Here is a 21575-nt window from a genome sequence, read left to right as displayed (position 1 = left end):
AAAGCGAGTACCTACTTTATTTTTTGTCAGCTGCAAACAAGATTTGTGACATCTGGAATTCCTGCGTTGGAGTGGATGCTAACATCTGAGAAACACTCTCGGAAATAGAAATTGGAAAAAAAAAAAAAGTATCAGCTCGTCGTCTTTACCTCAGAGTCAACAGCTACAGCTCTTTCAGCCGCATCTGTTACTCTTAAAAGAAAAGCACAGTTTTACATTTTTCAGCAAATCCTATGAAAAGATGTTTCGTATGATGGAAAAGCTGAAACAGCTGTGTGAGGTCTTTACCAAATACTACTCAGGCAGCAGCCAGTTTGTTCCTTTTGCTTGTTGATTTTTTTTTTTTTTTAAATATCAGGCTGCAGATTCATTTAGTTTTGCGCTTTGTGTTTAAAGAACATCTGTTAGGAAAAAAAACATTGAATATTGCCCGACTGATCCTTTCATTGGTCCTGTTATTGATACAAGAGTCGCCTGACATATTAGCTCAGCGGTGCACAATCAAATCTGATGCTGGGGGGGACTTTTCTTCCTCACATTAAGAACGCACCTTTAAGAAAATAGTAGTGAACCCCCCGTGAGCCCATGCTGCTGACAGTAACCTGCAGTAGAGTGTTTGAAAACAGGTTTATATCCTTAAGAGCTGCTCTGCAGCCGCCAAATGAAAGAGGAAGTTCTCCGTCACTGGAGGGAAATGATGCTGCTTTAAACCTTCCAGTGTGATTTTAGAGTCTTCACACTCATCAGCGAGGGCAACCAGATTCGCAAGGATCTCTTTAGTCTTGACAGAAATGTCCTGCCGGTGAAGAACATGTTAGATTTAAGACTAGATTTCTTACAGCTGATAGGAAATGAGCACATACTTGTTTTAAGTATGCCCTTACCTTAATCACCTGACTGTCTGATCTCTCAGCGTCCTCCGCAGACTGCACGATGAGTTGGCCAATATCCTTGTGTAACTTCCCCATAGTCATGGCCTCTGTGGTGAGATACTCAGCATCAGTCTCAGAGAATTCAAGAAACGCATTGCTTTCTCTTTAAACACACGATACCTTTAGCACTCTGGGATACTGTGATGGTGCTGTCTGGGAGGTTCACAAACACATCAAACAAGTCCGTTCTGTTGCTCACGTCTGGATCTACAAACCCTGCTATGTATCCTGTGGAGAAAGCAAACACATTGGAGCAAGCATACTAATTCACCTCCCCGCCAGTAGATCACACTCATGGCAGCACAGATAGTGTTTGAGGAGAAGCATCACAAAGAGTTTCTCTGTTAAATAGATAAACCAGGAGGCAGCCTCACCAGGGCATTTCTTTAAATCCTCCAGTTCAGCATCAGTCGGGTGGACGTACGGGTGCAGGATGGACCAGTCTTTCCTGTGCCACACCAGAGCCGGCAGAATTCTGAGACAAACAGCTTAAAGAGTTACCCACTTGAGATGATACTCCCCACTACGAAATAATAATGAGAATCTTTAAATTCACCTTGTAAACTCCAACAACGCTTCAATCCGGGGGTGATGGACAATAATCCTCTTCTTCAGCATCAGGGCTGTATACAGGATGATGGTCTCCATCCCAAACTGAGACACCACATCTGAGACGAGAGTGGAAAATTGGAGACTTTGTGACTTTTTCACTATTAGCTGAGATTTTATTATCCGAATTCTCAACTGACTGATTAAAAAAAAACAAACTGATGTAATAATTACCTGCACCCCAAACTACAGTTGCATATAGTATTTTCTTGTAGTCCCTAGTCATAATTTGTATCAGAGCATGTATGAGGTCCCATTTTTTTTTTTTTTACACAGCCTAATGCAGAAATAGTTATTTGAGGTAATATCCAGACGGTGTCATCGAGTATTTTGCCCAGCAGTACGGCTCTGACTCCCGTTTGCACCCTCATTCCACTATCTGTGTGGTGCTGTGCATTATGGCCACACAGCTCCACTTTGGTCTTGTCTCTCCAAAGGACATTGTTCCAGAAGTCTTTGGAAATACTGGAAATTCCAGTATAATAAGAGCAAATAAATCAGAAACTCTTTGCCATTGAGAAGTTAAAAATAGTCAGTGTTAATGAAAGCATTAAAAGGATTCTTAAATAATAGATTAGTTTACACAGGAAAGGGAAAGGTGTCCGGTATAGTTGCATGTGTTCCTCTTAACAAACTTGAAGTCTTACCTTTGACCGAACCTGCCAAATACGCTTTCCGAACATCGTAGTCCTTGATGAGAAACGAGCCGTTTTCATCACTGTGACAGATTCCTTTGGTGAGGACAGTGATGTAGGCTTCCATCATTTTCACTGGACTGCCGTGTTTGACGTACATCCTGAATGACAAATTTAACTGTGAGTACAGTGCAAAGCTTAATGACATAAGGTGACACTTCACATTCATGACAAAGACTGTTACCTGCAGAGTATTCTACTGAGTGCAGCATACTTCTCAGGGTTGAAGTCTTTTGCTGTAATGACTACTGAAAAATGAGTCACCTTAAAAGGGAGAAGAAGAGACAATAAATAGATATTTTATAGAAATGCTCATCTACGGAGGGATCAACAGAATATACAGTGAAAAGTCTGACAAAGAGGATGAAAAGAGACCAAGCTATTGCTTTTTCCAGCTTCTTAAATGTGAGGACACCCTCTTTAGTGTTATATCACTGCAAAGAGAATATTTTAGGGTTTTGGGCTGATGGCTGAACAAAACATCTGAAGATGCCAACTTGCTCTCATCTGAACTTTAATAATTAGTTCCAGCCAAAATTTGTTGTTCTTAGTTCAAAGTAAGTCTGAAGAACCTCTTGATAAAGACACCTTACAGTACCTTGTTTAGTGCTGTTGGTTCCTGTACCTCCACCGTAGTGATGTAGTACCAGGTACGAGAGAACTGACCAAACACAAAGGTGTGAAAATCACGGCCGTCCTGCGTCAGGCAGCACTTACTGAGCAGGATTCTCCTTAGTTCACCACCCACAGATGGATAGCACCACACCCACAATGTGTCTCCATTCACATCTTTCTCTGAATGAAGGAAAAAGAATGATCTGACAAAAGCAACATTTATGACTCCTTACTCATATGAGAAAGAAACACATGTTGTTGGAGGCGCTCAGGAACCCATCCAGGACCATTCAGGAGCAATAACCCAATAAATGTGCACATTCGTTGATGACACTAGTATCATGTGATTGTTCTGCATGTTCAGCGAGTCTGAGGCGCTTTAAAAAAAAAAAAAAAAAGGACCTCTGAACCGAAACTTACCGATTAGCCCCACGCTTAACATAAGCTGCGTTTCAGGCGCTGCCATATTCCATACCTGCAACAGTTCACAAGCACAAGTTAACTGGACAGCAGCACCAACCCGTCCTCCTCTGTGGACTCAGGTGTAACAAGGACGTTACCTTGAGAGCTCACGCCAGGTCGAAATGCCAAAAAGCGCTGCTGGACAGATGTAAGAGGACAGAAAGTGGGTTAAAACCTGTCAGGGATCTGATTCTGATTATTTACGCTGCTGTCAACAGACATTTCCTCTCTCTGTGCGAAGCTGCTTCCGGGACAAGAGAGCTGTGCAGGGAGGAGCCTCGCGGCTCACCGCCAATCAGAGCAGCCATGACGGTGCGTTCACGTCAGCTCACAAAATGCCAGTTACATTCACGGACGGCAGGAAACGCAATCGCATGTTTAAGAATTTTATAAATCACTGACTGCATGTATTTGTTTAATCTCATTATTAGCAGCTCTCATTGCGCTCTCATTAAAAAGAAGTCTGTGCTTGCACTGAATCTCTAGCATAAATATATTTTATGGTTTTGCACAGTCAAAATAAAACCAGGTTTCCTTTGAAGATTGTATGTCGTAAGCAGCAGTATTGGGCAGGTAGTGGAGCACATTCTCTAACATACTGACTCAGCTCTGCTGCCCCAACACAGGTACAGGAAATCACTCTACATCTCAACACATTTAATAGAGGATCATCTGTACTCTCATGTCAGTATTTTTATTTCAACCCTGTACTGCTTACTACACTTCAGTCTACCATTTGCTGTGCTCGTTTTTTGTTGTTGTTGTTTTTTTTTTTTAAGGGGCACTTGAAGGTACCATCTGTGGCGCTCGTAAGCGAGCGCTACACACCCAGTGTTGCCAGATTTGTTAAAGTCCAGGTTTTTGCAGTGCTGCTCCATGTTATAACCAATGACTGTAGACCAGTGACTTCAGATAACGCTGTGGACGAAGTGTTGATTTAAATATTTATTTAATAAAACGGGCTATTTGGAAGTTCTTCTGTATTTTAAACTGGATTATTTTAATGATCATATTTCAGTTACTGAAAACATGTGACAACCAAGTACACAAATGAAGACAGAAAACAACATTGTACCTTATACAGGTGCTACAGAGAATCACAAGTGGCCACTACTTGATCACAAAATCATAGTGTGAAAAAGCTGCGTTCACAAATAATAAATCTGACATAAAATAATTACAACTTAACAACACTTCGCGGATACACTGAACTTTAAGCTGTATCGTGATTTTTGGTTTCTTGATGATTTCCTTTCACGGTCCGCTGATGAGGCGCATACAGTGGGAGGGAGGGGACAACATGTGACGCAACTGGCAACCCTAGCTAGGCCACTCACGAGGTTGCTCCTTTCTCAGCCAGCACCGCTGCAGAGGTTGCGTGCGTGGCTTTGATGGACTGGTAAAATTTCTTAAAATTTATCAAAGTCAGCCAAATTTTAGTTTTGCTAAAACGTCACCGACATGCCGGCGTATTTTCAGCGGCCAGAGAATGCTCTGAAGCGGGCGAACGGTGAGTATAAACGCGTGGTTTAACAGATGGCCCACATTCATGCTAACTAGTGGGCTAAGGTTAGCTGGCTGTAGCGGTTGGTGGTGGTGTTTAGCCGGGCTAGCTGCTAACGCTAGCCGGATGGCGGGGAGCCATGTCGAATTTGGATTTAGCCAACCGGCTAAGCAACCTTTAACTGCAAAATAACGATATTTAAGACGAGTAAGTGGTTGTTAAAGGGCCCTTAATCCTCGTAGTACCTTTATGGTGTCGCTGACGGTGCCTGGGAGTTGGTGCTAAAGTAGCAGTGCAGTAAGAAGATGCTAGTATCACGGCGCACCAACAGCGGCCCAGTCAGCCGGAGCTAGCTAACCACTGTGTTTGATGGGTTTGTGTTTTGCTGTTGATGCGGGCCTTTGTATGTGTATTGCTGACATGTGTTACTTTAACTTGTTTGTGCAGAGTTTCTTGAGGTTGGCAAGAAGCAGCCAGCCTTGGATGTTTTATACGATGTCATCAAAAGCAAGAAACATCGAACATGGCAGAAGATCCACGAGCCCATTATGCTCAAATATCTGGAGCTCTGCGTGGATCTCCGCAAGAGCCATCTGGCCAAGGAGGGTCTCTACCAGTATAAGAACATCTGCCAGCAGGTCTGCAAGAGAAACCAGCGAAGTTTGAGCAAATAAAATAGTTTATACAGTACGATCTAAATGCAGTTTGTGTCTTTGTTTTCAGGTGAATATCAAATCTCTGGAGGATGTGGTTAGGGCCTACCTGAAGCTGGCAGAGGAGAAGACTGAGACAGCCAAGGAAGAGTCCCAGCAAATGGTCCTAGACATCGAGGATCTGGATAACATCCAGACCCCAGAAAGGTGATACTGCTTAAGTTTTTATAGAATAAACTGTCTGTTTAACAAATTACTTAATTCATGCTTTAAAGCTGTTTTGTTTTAAATTATTATTTGATTGAAAGAAACAGACTTGGTTTATTAATGTGGAACTTGTTATGACTTTAGCGTGCTCCTGAGTGCTGTGAGTGGAGAGGACACTCAGGATCGTACTGACCGCCTGCTCCTCACTCCATGGGTGAAGTTCTTGTGGGAATCCTACCGCCAGTGCCTGGACCTGCTGAGAAACAACTCCAAGGTGGAGCGTCTGTACCATGACATTGCACAGCAAGGTAGGTTACATAAATTGTCAGGATAAGCCAAAGTGAACAGTCGTTGTTGTTATAGTTTTCTCCAGTATTGGTCATTTTTGGCTGGGACAGCAGCATTAGGTGGAAGGCACTAAATTCTGTCTGCTTACCTTCCCTGCAGCATTCAAGTTCTGCCTTCAGTACACCCGCAAGGCAGAATTTCGCAAGCTGTGTGATAACCTGCGCATGCATCTGGGTCAGATCCAGCGCCATCACAACCAGAGCACTGCCATCAATCTGAACAACCCTGAAAGTCAGTCCATGCACCTGGAGACACGTCTGGTGCAGCTGGACAGCGCTATAAGCATGGAGCTCTGGCAGGTTTGTCTATCTTACATTGTCTTGGACAACTAAACCAGCATTTTCTTTTTTGTCAGTGGCCCTCACTGTTGTGTGAAGCATTAATGCACAAATGGTGATGTATATTGTAATGTGTCTGGATATTATTAGAGTTGATTTGTATGTGAGACATGGTCAAAGTAAAATTAATGATAGTAATGCTTTTTTTTTTTTTTTTTTTTTTTTTTTTTTTTTTTTCTCCCCAGGAAGCGTTCAAGGCTGTTGAGGACATCCACGGCCTGTTTGCTCTTTCCAAGAAGCCTCCCAAACCACAGCTGATGGCCAACTACTACAACAAGGTGTCTACTGTATTCTGGAAATCTGGCAATGCTCTCTTCCATGCGTGCACCCTCCACCGGCTCTATCATCTGTCCAGGGAGATGCGAAAAAATCTGACCCAAGATGAGATGCAGAGGTATCCTGTTCATTCCTTGTGGATACATGCAGCAATGTTTTTACCTTGATCGTGACCAAAAGATTTAGTAACACACACTCTTGATCATCAGGATGTCTACCCGAGTCCTCCTGGCTACACTGTCTATTCCCATCACCCCTGAGCGTACTGATATTGCTCGGCTGCTGGACATGGATGGCATTATTGTCGAGAAGCACCGTAGGCTGGCCACCCTCCTGGGCCTGCAGTCCCCACCAACCCGCCAGAGTCTCATCAATGACATGGTACATTATACGCGCAAGAAAAAAGAAAGAAGTACACATACCCTTTCAAGAAATATATATATATATATATATATATATATATATATATATATATATATATATATATAATTATACACACACCTTTTTTCTTGTTTTGTTTTTTTTTTGTTTTTTTTTTTCATTTTTGGTCTGACTTTTTATTTAAAAAATCAAACTTGATTAAACATGTTTTGATGAATGTAACGTTTGTGTTTTAGGTGAGATTTAACTTGCTGCAGTATGTAGTATCTGAAGTGAAAGAACTTTACAACTGGCTTGAGGTCGACTTTCATCCTCTGAAGCTGAGCGGGAGAGTCACCAAGGTAAACTATCCTCCACCTTGTGGCTACAACAGACTTGATAATTACAAGTATCTATCATTCAGTTAGTTTTTTGTGGTGCAAATTGAATATATTTGTTAAATTAACAACATTTATTCTTATAATTTCCTGCTCTTCTTCTAGGTGTTGAACTGGGTGAGAGATCAGGCTGAGAAGGAGCCTGATCTTCAGCAGTATGTCCCACACCTGCAGAATAACACCATCCTGAGGCTCCTGCAACAGGTAATTCTCTATTCTTGTTTGATCATTTTTTTTCTAAATTATTTCAACCCTGCAGTGGGTGTAACTGCTCTAAATTTTCTGGGTTTATTATATTAGGTTGCGCAGATCTATCAAAGCATCGAGTTCAGTCGTCTGGCCTCCCTGGTACCGTTTGTGGACGCCTTCCAGTTGGAGCGCTCCATTGTAGATGCTGCACGGCATTGTGATCTCCAGGTAAGATTCACTTTGGTAGAGATGTAGGTTTGACACACTGATGTTACTGATGGTCCAGTAAGTAAGTAAGGATGTAAGTAAGGATGCATGGTATCACTTTTGAAAGTTTTCTAACATTTCTTTGTGTCTGGTAGGTCCGAATAGACCACACCTCTAAAACTCTGAGCTTCGGCTCTGACCTGAACTACTCGACCAAAGAGGATGCTCCTGTTGGCCCTTTCCTGCAGAACATGCCCTCAGAGCAGATAAGGAACCAGCTGACTGCCATGTCTGCTTCTTTGGCTAAAGCCATACAGATCATCAAGCCTGCCTCTATCCTGGTGAGTTCACCCTCTTACTGATAGACACAGAGACCAGAGCCACCTGATCAGCAGGAGCTTTTTACATATGCTGACGTATTTTCATGTTGTATTAAAAGAAATTATGCTGAAACTCCATTATTGTTTGACTTCAAATGCATATGATTGTTTTTTTTTTTATTTCTCAGCAAGAGCGAGAGGAGCAGAACCAACAGGCCATCGCTGCCTATCTGAAAAATGCCCGCAAGGATCACCAGCGCATCCTGGCTCGTAGACAGACCATCGAAGAGCGAAAGGAGCGCCTGGAGAGCCTAAACATTCAGCGTGAGAAGGAGGAGCTAGAACAGCGGGAGGCTGAGATGCAGAAGGTTCGCAAAGCTGAGGAGGAGCGTCTGCGGCTGGAGGCCAAAGAAAGGGAGAAGGAGCGGATCATGCAGGAGCACGAGCAGATCAAGAAGAAGACTGTCCGTGAACGTCTGGAGCAGATCAAGAAGACTGAACTTGGAGCAAAGGCTTTCAAGGATATCGACATTGAGGTGACGAAATGTCGCCAGAAACAACTTGATCTGGTTCATTTCATATTGAGTACATTTTAATGTGGGTCTAACAAACTGTGTTTTTTCAGGACCTGGAGGAACTGGACCCTGACTTCATCATGGCTAAACAGGTGGAGCAGCTGGAAAAGGAGAAGAAGGAACTTCAGGAGCGTCTGAAGAACCAGGAGAAGAAGGTAATGTTGATAATTCAGCACAATGATCAATAACCTAGATGTGGACGGGGCCTTAAGTTTTATTTTTCTTCAGATTGACTACTTTGAGCGGGCAAAGCGCCTTGAGGAGATTCCTCTTATCAAAAAAGCTTATGAGGAGCAGCGTGTCAAGGATATGGAACTGTGGGAGCTCCAGGAGGAGGACAGGGTATGTGAAAAAAGCTTAACATACAGAGATCACGAAAATGCAAGAAGTAGAAATGGAGTATCTGGAATCTAAGAACTTGTTTTTTTCTTCATGTAGATCAATAACATGAAAATTGAACGGGAGAAGGCTCTGGAGCACAAGAAGCGCATGTCCAGGATGGTGGAGGACAAAGAAAACTTCCTATCTAAAATAACAGCTGCTCGGAGCTTCATTTATGAGGTAAGACTATTTAGTCCATCTGTGAGCTTTAGATGACTACTTCCAGGACTTCAGTGCTTTCAGCTTCGCTTTGGTATCTTTAAAGGAAAAACTGAAGGCTTTCCAGGAGCGCTTGGTAGAGGAGAGGAAGAAGCGCCTGGAAGAAAGGAAGAGACAGCGCAAAGAGGACCGGCGTAATGCTTACTACCGTCAGAAAGAGGAAGAGGCGCAGCGTATTCATGAGGAGCAGCTCAAGAAGGGTTTGTACAGTTTTCCAGTTGAACATGTTGAGCCAACCACTCCTGATAAAGTATTGACATGATTCCACAGAGGACCAGGAAGGAAATGGAGGAAAATGGTTGAAAAAAATTGTCATTAGTGGTTAAAGTAGTTGCTCTGAGGAACTTTAGTATTTCAGTGTTTGTCACTCAACACTATTTATTGGTCTGAGTGAATTTTCAGTGGCCCATTTCCTGTTTATGCCTACCACTTCATATATGTCTCTGTTTTTGTGATTTTTCAAAGCAAAATACTAAAGTCTTTTTTCACAGAGCGTGAAGAGCGTGAACGCTTGGAACAAGAGCAGCGAGAGGAGGAGGAGAGGGAGTACCAGGAGCGTCTGCGCAAGCTCGAGGAGCAGGAACGAAAGCAGCGTGCTCGTCAGCAGGAGATCGAGGATCGAGAACGACGCCGTGAGGAGGAGAGAAGGGGCCCACAAGAGGAGAAACCCAAAGTACAGATTATTATTTATTTTATTTTATTTTTAAATTTGGTTTTGTCTTTTGAAATAGTTTGCTTGCCCTGTAACAGCTGGGATAGGTTGTTATAAGGCAAAAGAAAATAGATTGATATTCATTTATTTTTAACTGATGTTATAGACTATTTTAGTAACAGTTGATGTTTAATGCAGTTTATGTTGGGCATCGTAACTAATTCACAGACTATTCTGCTATAGGATGTGCTACGTACAGGATTGAATGTTTTGCATGTTTATTGTCATTATTGTTTAATAGTGGTGTGTTGATGTAAGCATAAATATGTTCTACAGGACTTTGGGTGATCCCAAAGTATCATGTGATTTTTGCTCTTCTTCTACAGGACTGGGGTGAAAAGGAGGACGGAGCATGGAGACGGCGCACAGAGGGAGGTGAATCAGATTGGCGTCGGCCCGCGCCAGACAGGTGTGTGTGTTGCTAACTACTAACTCCTGCTTTTCTTCTTGTAACATCCACTCAGCTATGAATGGCTTCTCTGACAATAACTGTGCGCTCCCTAGGGACTGGAGACAGGAAGGCCGAGAAGAAGACAAAGAGGACAAAGAGTTGCCCTTCAAACGAGGAGATGGTTCTCGCAGAGGTGGAGATGACAGAGGACCCCGTCGGGGCTTCGAAGATGACCGAGGCCGGCGCGGTGGTGATGATGACCGCCCGCCACGCAGAGGGGATGATGACCGCCCTCCACGCAGAGGGGATGATGACCGCCCTCCACGCAGAGGGGATGATGACCGCCCTCCACGCAGAGGGTTCGACGATGACCGTGGTCCAAGGCGTGGTGGAGATGACGACCGTGGTCCAAGGCGCGGCTTTGATGACGACCGTGGTCCCAGGCGTGGCTTTGATGATGACAGAGGTCCTCGTAGAGGCATGGATGACTCCAGGGGTCCCAGGCGTGGAGCTGATGATGACTGGGGCCCCAGAAGAGGAGATGATGACAGAGGTGGAAGGAGAGAGAGAGGCATGGATGATGGGCCACGTCGTGGTGGTGATGACGCCAAACCCTGGAAGCCCCTGGGCAGACCTGGTAAGTCTGTAGCCAGTCAAGTGCCGCTAACTAACAGTGAAGTCTTGTTATCCAACAGCCAGGCAGCAGCTCTATGCTTGAATGTGAAGCCTTAATAAAATGATGATGATGGATGCTTCTGATGTAGGTGGCTGGCGTGAGCGGGAGAAGGCCAGAGAGGAGAGCTGGGGACCTCCCCGTGGTGGCCCTCATGATGATGAAGATGACGGTGAAGGAGACGAACGATCCGGCGAACGCTTCAGAGACCGTCGTCCTCAGAGGTGGGGCTAATAGATCTATGCCAGTATGCTGAATTATATATTGTAATAGTACAGAGCATATCACAGTTGCTTTTCCACGTAATTGTTGGCACAGTTCATAATTAGTCACTGTGTATTCACAGAGAGGAAAATACCTGGAGGAGAGGAGGCACTGATGATGGGAGCAGCAGCTGGAGGGAGTCTCGCAGAGAGGACGCAGACCGCGACGATCGCCGTGATCGTGATGATCGCCGTGACCGCGACGACCGTCGTGATAGAGACCGCCGCGATAGAGACCGCCGCGATGATCGTGAACACAGGGGCCCACCCAGAGATCAGGATGATGGTGAGCAGAGCATGAAACAAAAAATGTATTTTTTAGAAAAATATATGCTCGTGATGAATTACATTCAGCAACACAAAGGCGTACGTGTGGCAGCAGAATTTGGGACAGTACCGCGATAGACTGCACATGTTTTGTGTCAATTCCATCATGCAATGTGCCACAACTAATGAGGTTAGAAACTTTGGAGCATTATGGATGGAAAAATAAGCCGGAAGAGCCTCAAATTTTTGAGCAGATGAAATCCTTTGAGTTTGAATGGGAAACCTTTTGCTTCTGAAACTACTGCAGTTTATCAGTTCTCAGCCTCTTACATTGTTTAAAGTTGTGAAAAGAAGACTGATGATGCAACACAAACATGAGCCTGGTTTTTATGTTGCTCCATCAAATCCAAGAGAAATTTATCTGAAAATGCTGTTTCAAGTTAATTGAGGGGTATTTTCTTGTAAGTGTCCCAACTTTCAGAAATAGGTCTACATAATTAGTTAGGCTTCAGATTTATTTGACATACACCCAGATTTATGGCAAGGAGATAAAACACTGTAGAAACGTTCTTTTTCCACTGACGGACTCCATATAGATCCTCTTAGTCCAGGGGTCTCAAACTCGCGGCCCATGGGCCACATCTGGTCCTGCCCCCTACTTCCTTTAAGTTACTTTTTTGACATTTCGCTTTCCCCTCCAATTAAGAGGAGTGAAATGTTAAAAAAAGTAACTTAAAGGGCCAAATTGTCTTATATTTTTTACATCAAATCGCGGACCGGAAGTAGGGGGTGGGGCCGGACGCGAGTTTGACACCCCTGTCTTAGTCGGTACCCCAACACTCCATCCTCCCTAGAGTAAGTTGGGTCTCTTGTGGGTATGTGAAGATGCTGTATTTAGCCAGCAGAGGGCACTGTGTACCTATTTAATGCCTGCTCTGCTCTAGGTTTTTTTTTTTTTTCCTTTTAAAAAGATGCCAACCAGTTTGGACACATAAGAACATCTGGACTTGTACATAAAGCTTTTCTTGCTTAGATATGTCCTACTGACCTTTGTTGATCTTTTTTTCCAGCAGGTGGTTCTTGGCGTCGCGGAGGTGACGATAAGCGTGAGGAGCGTGACAGGGACCGTCACAAAGACCGGGAACGCGATCGTGACACTGATGGAGAAAAGGGCTGGCGTACCGACAAAGAGAACCCTCGCCGCACCAAGAACGAGACAGATGATGATGGTTGGACCACCGTTCGCCGCTGAGCATCAGCTTCTGCCTGACTCAATAAAATGGATTTAAATAAAAAAAAAAAATATTAAGTACCACATCACCCAGTTGGCCGCAGTGCTTAAAAATGCGTTATTCCTTTGATTTATTTGTAGAATGTAGTTTTCCTGGGGATTTATTTTATCTTTATTTTGACCTCCTGCAGTTTTGATCCAGAAGTTCCTGACCTTCTAAACACCATTAACCAATGAACTTGAGTTCACTTAGGCCTCAGTGAAACATTATACTAACCCTCAGTGGTTAGAAATGTTTTTACCTTAGTGAAGTTAATCTGACTTAAGTGAAAACCTATGTACCTGCTCCAATGTTCAATGCAAACTCAGTGTACCACCAACTGCCTCTTTGAAGTGACTGTACTTTGCATAGATGTTCTATTATGGCACAGATCTACTCCTATAACAGCAGTGACTAGGAATCTGTCACCTGGTTCAAATTGTTAAAGAACTAGTGGAAATTACATTTTGTTGTGCATGCTTAGAGTATTCAAATGATCCAGCTTCATATCCAGTGTGCTTCTATCTTGCTGCAATCGACGGTATCACACCAGGTTGCATGTGTACAGATAAAGCCTTTATTAATAAAGATATTGCTCACCAGGGATATGTTCATGTTGTCTTGAAGGGGATATTTAAAAAAAAAATGTTTCTCAGCTTTGTCAAGCTTAGAAAAAGCCACAGATAATCTTGTGAATGTACATTTTAGAAATGGCCTGATTGCAAATACGTTTTAATATTGAATTTACATTAGGAGTAAAGCAGCGCTTCAGCATGATGACACTTCCTCATTGACTAAAATAATATGAAGGTATATTTGATTTTAATTCTGGTTGCTAAATCAATCCCATATCACTGAAATATCACTCCTAATGTATAAGCAACAACACATGGGAATGTTGCATTGAGATCCAGAACTGGCTTCCTTGGCTCCCATGGAATTTCTTGGAATTTGAAAGCTGTCTTCTACTGTCAGACTGAAAAAACTGAAACATATATATACCCTCATTTTTTTTTGGAGGAGTCGGACTGCTGGCCTGGCTCACAGGATAACAATAATTTGGAACTGCTTGTGAAGGCTATGACCCTTGGACGCTGGTGAACTGAACTTTTAGGAAACACTTTCTTTCTGTAACCACTAGATGTCGGTAAAACACCAGAAAGAGGACAGGCGTCACCGTGTGAAACCGGGAAGCGTGTTGGTTCATGCCTAAGATCATCAGTTAACTGAGGGTATAAAACTCAGGAAAAAATATAAACAAGCAGGAGGTGGTCAGAAAGGAGGCAATTACAAAACCAGTAACATGCTGCTGAAGCTGTAAAGTAAGAAAACACCCTCAGCACTGCGGGACTTGGTTGTCCCACATCAACAAAACGGCTTAGGATTTTTGAATTTGGCTGACCTGGGCCGATATGAGCTACAACAACAACAACAATAATAATAATTATTATTATTATTATATAAAAAGTGACGTTTTGGCTGACGTTTAATACAAAAATGAACGCCTGAATTGATTAAACGATTTGAATTAAAAACACGGTAAATATCCAACTGTCGGAGATTCCTCCGGATATTGAAAATAATAGACTGGAATCTGGATTTTAACATCTTAAACTGAATGCATTATGCGTGTGCTGTATGTGTGTGAGTATGTTGGTGCTCTGACAGCCCAGAGAAACCCTTGGAGTGCCGTTATCTTTAATTAATTAATTTTTTTTTATTTATTTAAAGGCCACATTTAATTTCAGGGACATTTAACCGCATAAATGAGTAGTATAGCCTAAACTTCATGTGAGGAGTAATAATAATAATAATAATACACTGCAATATTTTTTTAAATTATACGTATTTAGTAATAAACCTTCCTTGAAACATTTTTAAGCTTTATAAGAGCGACAAAAAAGGAGGAAAAAAAGCATAAAATTATGAAATAATGCACAAATATTTAGAACTAGTCTGTCGAGCGGTAATACACATTTCCTAATTTCGGGGCTGCATCAGTTCGTTTGTAGGCAGCCTGCGCGCACTCTAAGGTGTGTATTATTTCTTTATGAAGGCCCCCGGTGCGCGGCCATGGCTGCAGCTTCGTGCTGCTGCCGTCAGTCACTGATCTCCACACAGGGGTGACAGGCTGCACTTGCACAGGTACACTACTCTAATAAATAGCTCCGACTGGCTGACACGTAGCGACTCGTCAGTGTTATTGAATGGTGACTGTTTCCCTGTCGTGTCCCACACACTTGATAAAAACCTCTAAATCTCAGCTGAAGCGCCCTTGCATCCCCGCTCTTCCATTATTCTGCAGAACTGTAACAGTGTCAATGCAGAGTTTATACTAATGCTTATACTAGAATCAGGAAAAATGAAAACAAGCAGCAACGGCAAAAAAAGAAGCATTTTCTACAGATGTCCAGTCATAAAAACAAAACAAAACAAAATAAAATAGAAATAAAATGGAAAAATAAATTAAATCCGATCTGGGGGCACAAATAAGCGGGTTGCTAAGAAATTATCCATGCGAATAACATCCATAAGAGACTTAAACAGAGCTGACGTGCTGCGCCACATTGTTTTGCGTATTTTAAAGTAATGAAATCTAGCAGTAACAGCACACACACACACCCTCACTTTAAGAAAAAAAAATCGCTCTGAACCTGTCGCAGGCATTAAATGCAAATAAGCAGGTTACCTTTTCTACTGGTTAAGATGAATGTGTTAAATGTCCTGGAGATATGTGCGCACGAGTGTATGTGTGTGTGTGCACGCGCGCGCGCGCACGCAAGGGGCTCTTCTCTAAACGAATCCGTTCCATGTTGCGCGTTCGAGTCCGCCTCTCCGCGCCCCTGCTTCCCATTGACGCACTTTTTAAGCGTCTTCCCCTTCTCCACCTTAAGGCGAGCAGCAGCGGCAGCGACCAATCACCATGCCATTACAGCCTTCAGAGGAAGCTGTTTATGGGACTGCAGCGCTAATTAGGCTCATGAACTAACAAATCTGCCTGCACGAAGCCGGCGAGGAAAACGATCACATCCATGGATTAGTCTGGGAGTAGCCGAGCACTTTTTATTTTGGCTTTCTCGACACTGCCCGCCGCCCTTTCCCAACTTGTTTACTGCGTAGAAACTTTCCCCTTTTCTTGGGTGTGGAGTATTTTTTAAGCAAGAGCGCCTACGACAACTTTAACCTAAACTGGGGAATCTGGACTATCAGACCATGTTTCAACCTACACCCAAGAGGTGTTTTACTATAGAGTCTTTAGTGGCGAAGGATAATCCTGTACCGGCGTCCCGCTCCGAGGAGCCCATCAGGCCAGCGGCTCTCAGCTATGCAAACTCCGGCCAGATGAACCCATTTCTGAACGGCTTTCACTCCGGCGGCAGGGGCGTCTATTCTAACCCGGACTTGGTTTTTGCCGAGGCGGTCTCTCATGCGCCAAACTCCACCGTTCCGGTGCATCCGGTAGCCCCGCCGCACGCTCTGGCCGCTCACCCGCTTTCATCCTCACACAGTCCGCACCCGCTTTTTGCCAGCCAGCAAAGAGACCCCTCAACTTTCTACCCCTGGTTATTACACAGATATAGGTACTTGGGTCACAGATTTCAAGGTAAGTTGTCAAAGTGCTTGTCAGTGCTGAGTTTTACGCACGAACCACTCAGAGCAGCTTTAGCATATTTTTTACACTCGCAAAATTGTACATATATATATATATATATATATATATATATATATATATATATATATATATATATATATATATATATATATATATATCAGAACAATTTTAACGAGAACCATCTTCTAGTTCAAAACAAGTTTTTAAAGGATGTTGCAGCTGTAAAAATGACCCCGTAACGAATTTCTTCGATTCAGAAGAAAGAAAAATAATCTGTACCAAAGAAGTAATTGTTGCTGGGCTTGTGAGGACGCCTGCAGCTTGGAGTATCTGTTCACGGCTTTAAAAAAAAGACCACTAGAAATTCTGACATGTTTGTACACTGGTAGTCTGCAGGTTATATATAGCGCATGATCTATATCCATAACGGAATGAATGTTGGTCTGCGGCTTAAAGACCTGTTACTGCACTTTTTTAAACGGAAATAAATAAATGTAATTTTATCTGAATTTGTGGTTATCTGATTATGCTGTTGCTAAATTTCTAAAGCTCACATTAGACAAAATATGAGTAAATTTGCAGATTTGTTGTGTACATTGGTTTGGACGTACAACCTGTTTATTATTTATTTCGGGTGCTGAATTTGTGGTATTTTTAAAATGTGATTATTAATTATTTTTCCTGCAAATGACAGCACTATTTTTAATTTTTATTTTTCACGGGAATGTATTTTCAGTTTAATTTCTAAGGTGGTTTTGGGTTTTGTCGATTTAGATTTAGTTCCCAAAGAGCTAATTTAATTAAGTCCAGGATTATACCTCTGCTTTGTTTGTTTCCTTCTTCCCTTCACACGGAAGGGCTGGAAGAAATTAAAAGAATAATTCCTCTATAAGGAGTAATTTAAACACACACGCACACACTTTTGTAAATTCCCTTTTTATTGACTAATGTTCAGCTTCTTTGACTTTATTATCGTCCATTTTTATAGTCCCTCAGGAGACTGTTGTCCTCTAGCTGTGCTCGGGCCTGTTGTTTCTTATGGAACTGTTAATATCTTATCAAATATATTACAAGTGTCTAAGGATCCGCGCTTTCTGCTCGTTTCCAGGTAATGAAACGAGTCCAGAGAGCTTCCTTTTGCACAACGCGCTGGCCAGAAAGCCTAAAAGAATCCGGACAGCTTTTTCACCTTCGCAACTCCTGCGGCTCGAACACGCGTTCGAGAAAAACCATTATGTGGTGGGAGCAGAAAGAAAACAGCTCGCCCACAGCCTTAGCCTCACAGAAACTCAGGTAAGGAGCACAGAATTTCACTCAACATTTCACCTCACGTCCTCTCTCTCTTTACTCACCTGCTCTCATCTTTGTTTTTATTTTATTTTAATGCTGCTCCTCGGTGCACTGCGTCGCGTTTTAGCTCTTAGCCATCCTCACTTTCATGTTACAGTCATTCAAGTGATTATTAGAAAAGCTAATTCTCTTGTTGCGGTTGTCCTGGAGGACGGTATGTAAAATTTTTTTGTTTAGTTTTGTTTTCTTTAACGTGGCACGGCGCGTCACGGAGCCTTCAATCAGGCTGCTGTAAAATGACTGCGTATTGACGCACGGAACTAAAGGAGGGTATTATCATTTGGTCATCATTTGCCAAACAATAATGTGAAATTATCAGGTGGCACACTGCTTCCACGTTGTCAATCGAAGACAGGGGCTTTCTGCTGGAGCCAATCCACCGTCATTGTATAGGCCTAACCTCATTCCAGGAGGGGGTTGAATTACTTTGTTTTGGGGGGAGAATGTTGCCTTTTCAAAATGGAGGGCAAATTAACCAGTTAACCATTTTATAGGGTAGACGATACAAAGAGCGAGGCGGGTTCAGTGAATTCCCCCTGCCATATTTAAGATGCTGTTTGAGCCCATCAGCCTGCTGTCTTTTGTCCGCTGTGTCTCCTTTGGACGGCGGGGCCTTTGGAGGAGCTGAAGGGAGAAATGAACCGTCACCTACTTCAATTAGCCCACTGAAGGCTTATTAAATGCACCTCGGTTGACATTAAAGAGCTGAAAGGGCTGCGGAGTGACAAAACGGGAACAGATAATTTATCGATTTAGATGTTGTTCATTCCCCCCACGGTACCGATTATTGACAAATCCACTTAGAGGAGCGTGTGAACATATATGTTAAATATGCCTCAGAGACAGTTATTTCTTTTGACATCCACATGCTGACAGGTTTAAAAAAATGTCCTGACCTACTTTGGGTATGGCGTAAAAGTTTCTCCAGACATAAAAATATTTGTGAGTCTTATTTACTAAAATATTTTTATTTTATTACAGCCCCTTGTTTTGTTTTTTTTACCTATTTTTTTTTGTATTTTAAGGCGTTATGTGGAATTAATTGTGTCCTGTTATATTGTTAAAAGACAAAGGAATAACATTTTTAAGGCGGAAGTCGCTTTTAAAATATCTGAATTAATAATTGGAGTAATTAATAAGGACATGATTTTAAAGGCGTGGATTCGTGCTCTACTGAAATTATAATTGATCTTTGTTTATTCTGGCGGTTGTTTTCTCCAGCGCAGGTCACAGTTAACCTTTCTTTTAATTTCTACTGCACTGTCTGCTTGTTTTTAGCCCTGCTATCCTATTCACGCTTGGTTTTACGCACTGGCCAATCGCGGTTTATCTCGTGATACTGATACGAGTTTCTCTCTCTCTCTCTCTTTCTCCCTCTCTCTCTCTCGTGTCTTTCTTTCCCCCCCCTTGTGCAGGTAAAAGTGTGGTTTCAGAACCGACGGACGAAGTTCAAGCGACAGAAGTTGGAAGAGGAGGGCTCGGAGTCTCAGCAGAAGAAGAAAGGATCGCATCACATAAACCGGTGGAGACTGGCGACTAAACAGGCGAGCCCAGAGGAAATTGATGTCACCTCGGACGATTAAAATAAAGACTATGCGCCTGAATGAAGGAGGACATGGATAAAGGATGCCGTGTAGAGACAAGTGAGAGGGTACAAAGCCAATGTCACATTTCAGATCTCCGGAGATCGGCAGCTGAGGGTGAGACAAACCCGACTGACACTGCTGTCACCAAGTGGGTCTGTCAGTCCGAGTGACCCAGGGAAAAGTGACTGACAGCGTCTCAGTCCACCTACCTGAACCCCTTCTCGCACCAACCACCACTACCACCCCCACCCCTCATCTAACACCAACACCTAATTATATTTTTTCTCCAATTCAAATTGGACGTTTGCACTTCAGAAGGTTTTTATGATTTTTTTTTTTTTTTTTTTTTTTTTTTTTTTTTTTTTTAAACGTTTCCACGTAAGATACCAAAACACCAAACCGCTTTTGTAAAACTTGAAATGCATGGTCTATTTTATTTTATTTTATTTTATTTTTCCCTGGTAGTCGTTTTAATTTGACGAGTTTTCTCAAACTAAGGGGGGAAAAAAACGAATAATCAGTTTTGTTTTTAACTCTATTTTCAAACTGAGAGATGTCGTGCTTCTTCCTTTTTACAAAGTGTGCAGTCTTTAATTAATGATTCTCGTGTAAAAGTGATTGTGAAAACATATGAAGTAGCGGTGCTGCGTTATAGTGTTTTTATTTTTATTTTTTAAAGGAAAGAGAAGTGGAATTTCGATGACAAAAAAAAAAAAAAAATACATCTTTCTAAAAAGTGAATCAGACCACAAACAAAGTACTTAAAGGGAAGATATCAGGACATTCCTTTAACCTAAAGCTTTAGCAGTGTGTCGCTGTGGCCCCACGCAGCCTTCTGTCAGGACTTGACCCCTCCAGTGAAAGTTGCTACGAAGGACTAAATGCAAGAATTGACAGAAAAAAAAAGCACTGAGCGTATTCCATGTACAGAAATGCTAAAAATTAATGTTTCTGTTAAACCCTCTTTTACAGAATGTAAATACTTTTTGTGTTTGTGTTAAGTTTGCTACAATTTTAACACAAAGTATACTTCCAAGAAGTATGTAATTGTCAATATTTTGTCAATAAAGTTTTATCAATATGTTGCGCGCAGTAAACGTATAGGCTTTTGATTATACAGAGCAACCGAAGGAGGCCTCTGCTAAAAATGAAGCTTTAAATAAGGGGGAAAAAAATGCCATCAAACTGCGCAATAATTTAGCGCACAGTGAGGCTCGCTGATGTGGCGTTTAGGATGATTTAAAAACAAAGAGAGAAAAATTCTGCAGCATGTAATTTGTTGTCCTCAGCCCGGCGTTTGTTTCTCAGCCTGACATAGAAAGCATTGGCTTTTTTTTTTTTTTTTTTCCAGGGGCTGCAGCGTCTGCTCCGCTCCAGCTACAAAGAGTCCCTACAAGCTTTTGTGAAAGTGCAAATCAGTTTGGGCAATTATCATGCGAGTAATATGAGGGGGGAAAGGGGATGCATTGCCCAGTGGTCCACTTTAATCTCTTAATCCACGGATCCAAGGGGGCTTGGTTGGACATAATTTAGTACAATCTGACTACCCCTCACGACGCGATAAGGGAAGGTTGCAATGTGCCGCAAAATGGGATCTTTGTTTAAAATCTTGTCTTGTAGGCTCCAATCATGCTGCAAGCTGCTGCTTTGGACTGAACGGAAACATTACAGGACTTCTTCTGGAGCCTGTGGGCGCATCTAAAAAACATGCAGGAAATCATTTCCTATTTAAGCGCAAACAAGACAGCAACAAAACAGTGAAAGCAGAAAGAAATCTTAACAAATTTAAACTGGATTACGATTTTTGTTTTCGTGTGAATAGCACAGCAAACCTAACTTCAGTGTTTCTGGTGCGAGGTGCACGTGTTTGTTTAATTGTTTCATAAAGAAGTGTTTTTGTGGTTTGGGTTGGGGGGCATGGCATATAGGGAATTCTTAATCGGCCCATAGATTATAACAGCAATAAAAATCTATAGAGAATACCATTAGCTTTGGAAAAGAAAAAAAAAAACCCTAAAAGCTTTATTACAAACCCAGCTTTGAAATAGGGGGGATTAGAGGACTGAAAGGGTCCCACAATAGTTAGAAGAAAAGGTTTCATGCTAATGAGGTTAATGCCCTTTGTATCTCCGGACTCCACAACTTCATTACTCCTATCTCG

The 21575-nt window shown here is 42.4% G+C and overlaps 3 protein-coding genes across 4 annotated transcripts; 2 read left to right on the top strand and 1 right to left on the bottom strand.

Moving 5' to 3' along the window:
- Positions 1 to 333: 333 nt before the first annotated feature.
- dennd10 (DENN domain containing 10) lies at positions 334 to 3560 on the bottom strand. The gene is made up of 10 exons (XM_030747503.1): positions 3412 to 3560; positions 3272 to 3326; positions 2835 to 3031; positions 2421 to 2500; positions 2189 to 2337; positions 1489 to 1600; positions 1307 to 1407; positions 1053 to 1160; positions 885 to 979; positions 334 to 796 (listed from the first exon to the last, which is right to left on the bottom strand). Exons 2-10 carry the CDS (start codon positions 3315 to 3317, stop codon positions 629 to 631), a joined length of 1056 nt encoding a protein of 351 aa, XP_030603363.1. The 5' UTR covers positions 3318 to 3326; positions 3412 to 3560; the 3' UTR covers positions 334 to 628.
- Positions 3561 to 4638: 1078 nt separating this feature from the next.
- Positions 4639 to 13467, top strand: eif3s10 (eukaryotic translation initiation factor 3, subunit 10 (theta)). 2 transcript variants are annotated; one of them, XM_030747948.1, is made up of 22 exons: positions 4639 to 4823; positions 5265 to 5455; positions 5541 to 5677; positions 5822 to 5985; positions 6125 to 6324; positions 6549 to 6757; positions 6849 to 7020; positions 7257 to 7361; positions 7503 to 7601; positions 7698 to 7814; positions 7949 to 8134; positions 8302 to 8649; positions 8739 to 8843; positions 8917 to 9030; positions 9127 to 9249; positions 9335 to 9488; positions 9780 to 9961; positions 10327 to 10409; positions 10505 to 11028; positions 11156 to 11288; positions 11411 to 11613; positions 12668 to 13467. In XM_030747948.1, exons 1-22 carry the CDS (start codon positions 4775 to 4777, stop codon positions 12844 to 12846), a joined length of 3777 nt encoding a protein of 1258 aa, XP_030603808.1. In that variant the 5' UTR covers positions 4639 to 4774; the 3' UTR covers positions 12847 to 13467. The 2 variants fall into 2 exon arrangements, with proteins under 2 accessions (XP_030603808.1, XP_030603807.1); XM_030747947.1 differs by having other exon boundaries at positions 4640 to 4823; positions 12665 to 13467.
- A 2305-nt stretch (positions 13468 to 15772) lies between these two features.
- emx2 (empty spiracles homeobox 2) lies at positions 15773 to 20460 on the top strand. The gene is made up of 3 exons (XM_030748301.1): positions 15773 to 16469; positions 17587 to 17771; positions 19244 to 20460. The coding sequence occupies exons 1-3, from the start codon at positions 16079 to 16081 to the stop codon at positions 19409 to 19411; spliced, it is 744 nt and encodes a 247-aa protein (XP_030604161.1). The 5' UTR covers positions 15773 to 16078; the 3' UTR covers positions 19412 to 20460.
- The last annotated feature ends 1115 nt before the right edge of the window (positions 20461 to 21575 follow it).

The sequence above is a fragment of the Archocentrus centrarchus genome, chromosome 15, assembly GCF_007364275.1.
Source record: "Archocentrus centrarchus isolate MPI-CPG fArcCen1 chromosome 15, fArcCen1, whole genome shotgun sequence".
Classification (NCBI taxonomy): domain Eukaryota; kingdom Metazoa; phylum Chordata; class Actinopteri; order Cichliformes; family Cichlidae; genus Archocentrus; species Archocentrus centrarchus.
Note: the sequence above shows the minus strand (reverse complement) of the source record. Positions and strands in the feature narration are given on the sequence as shown.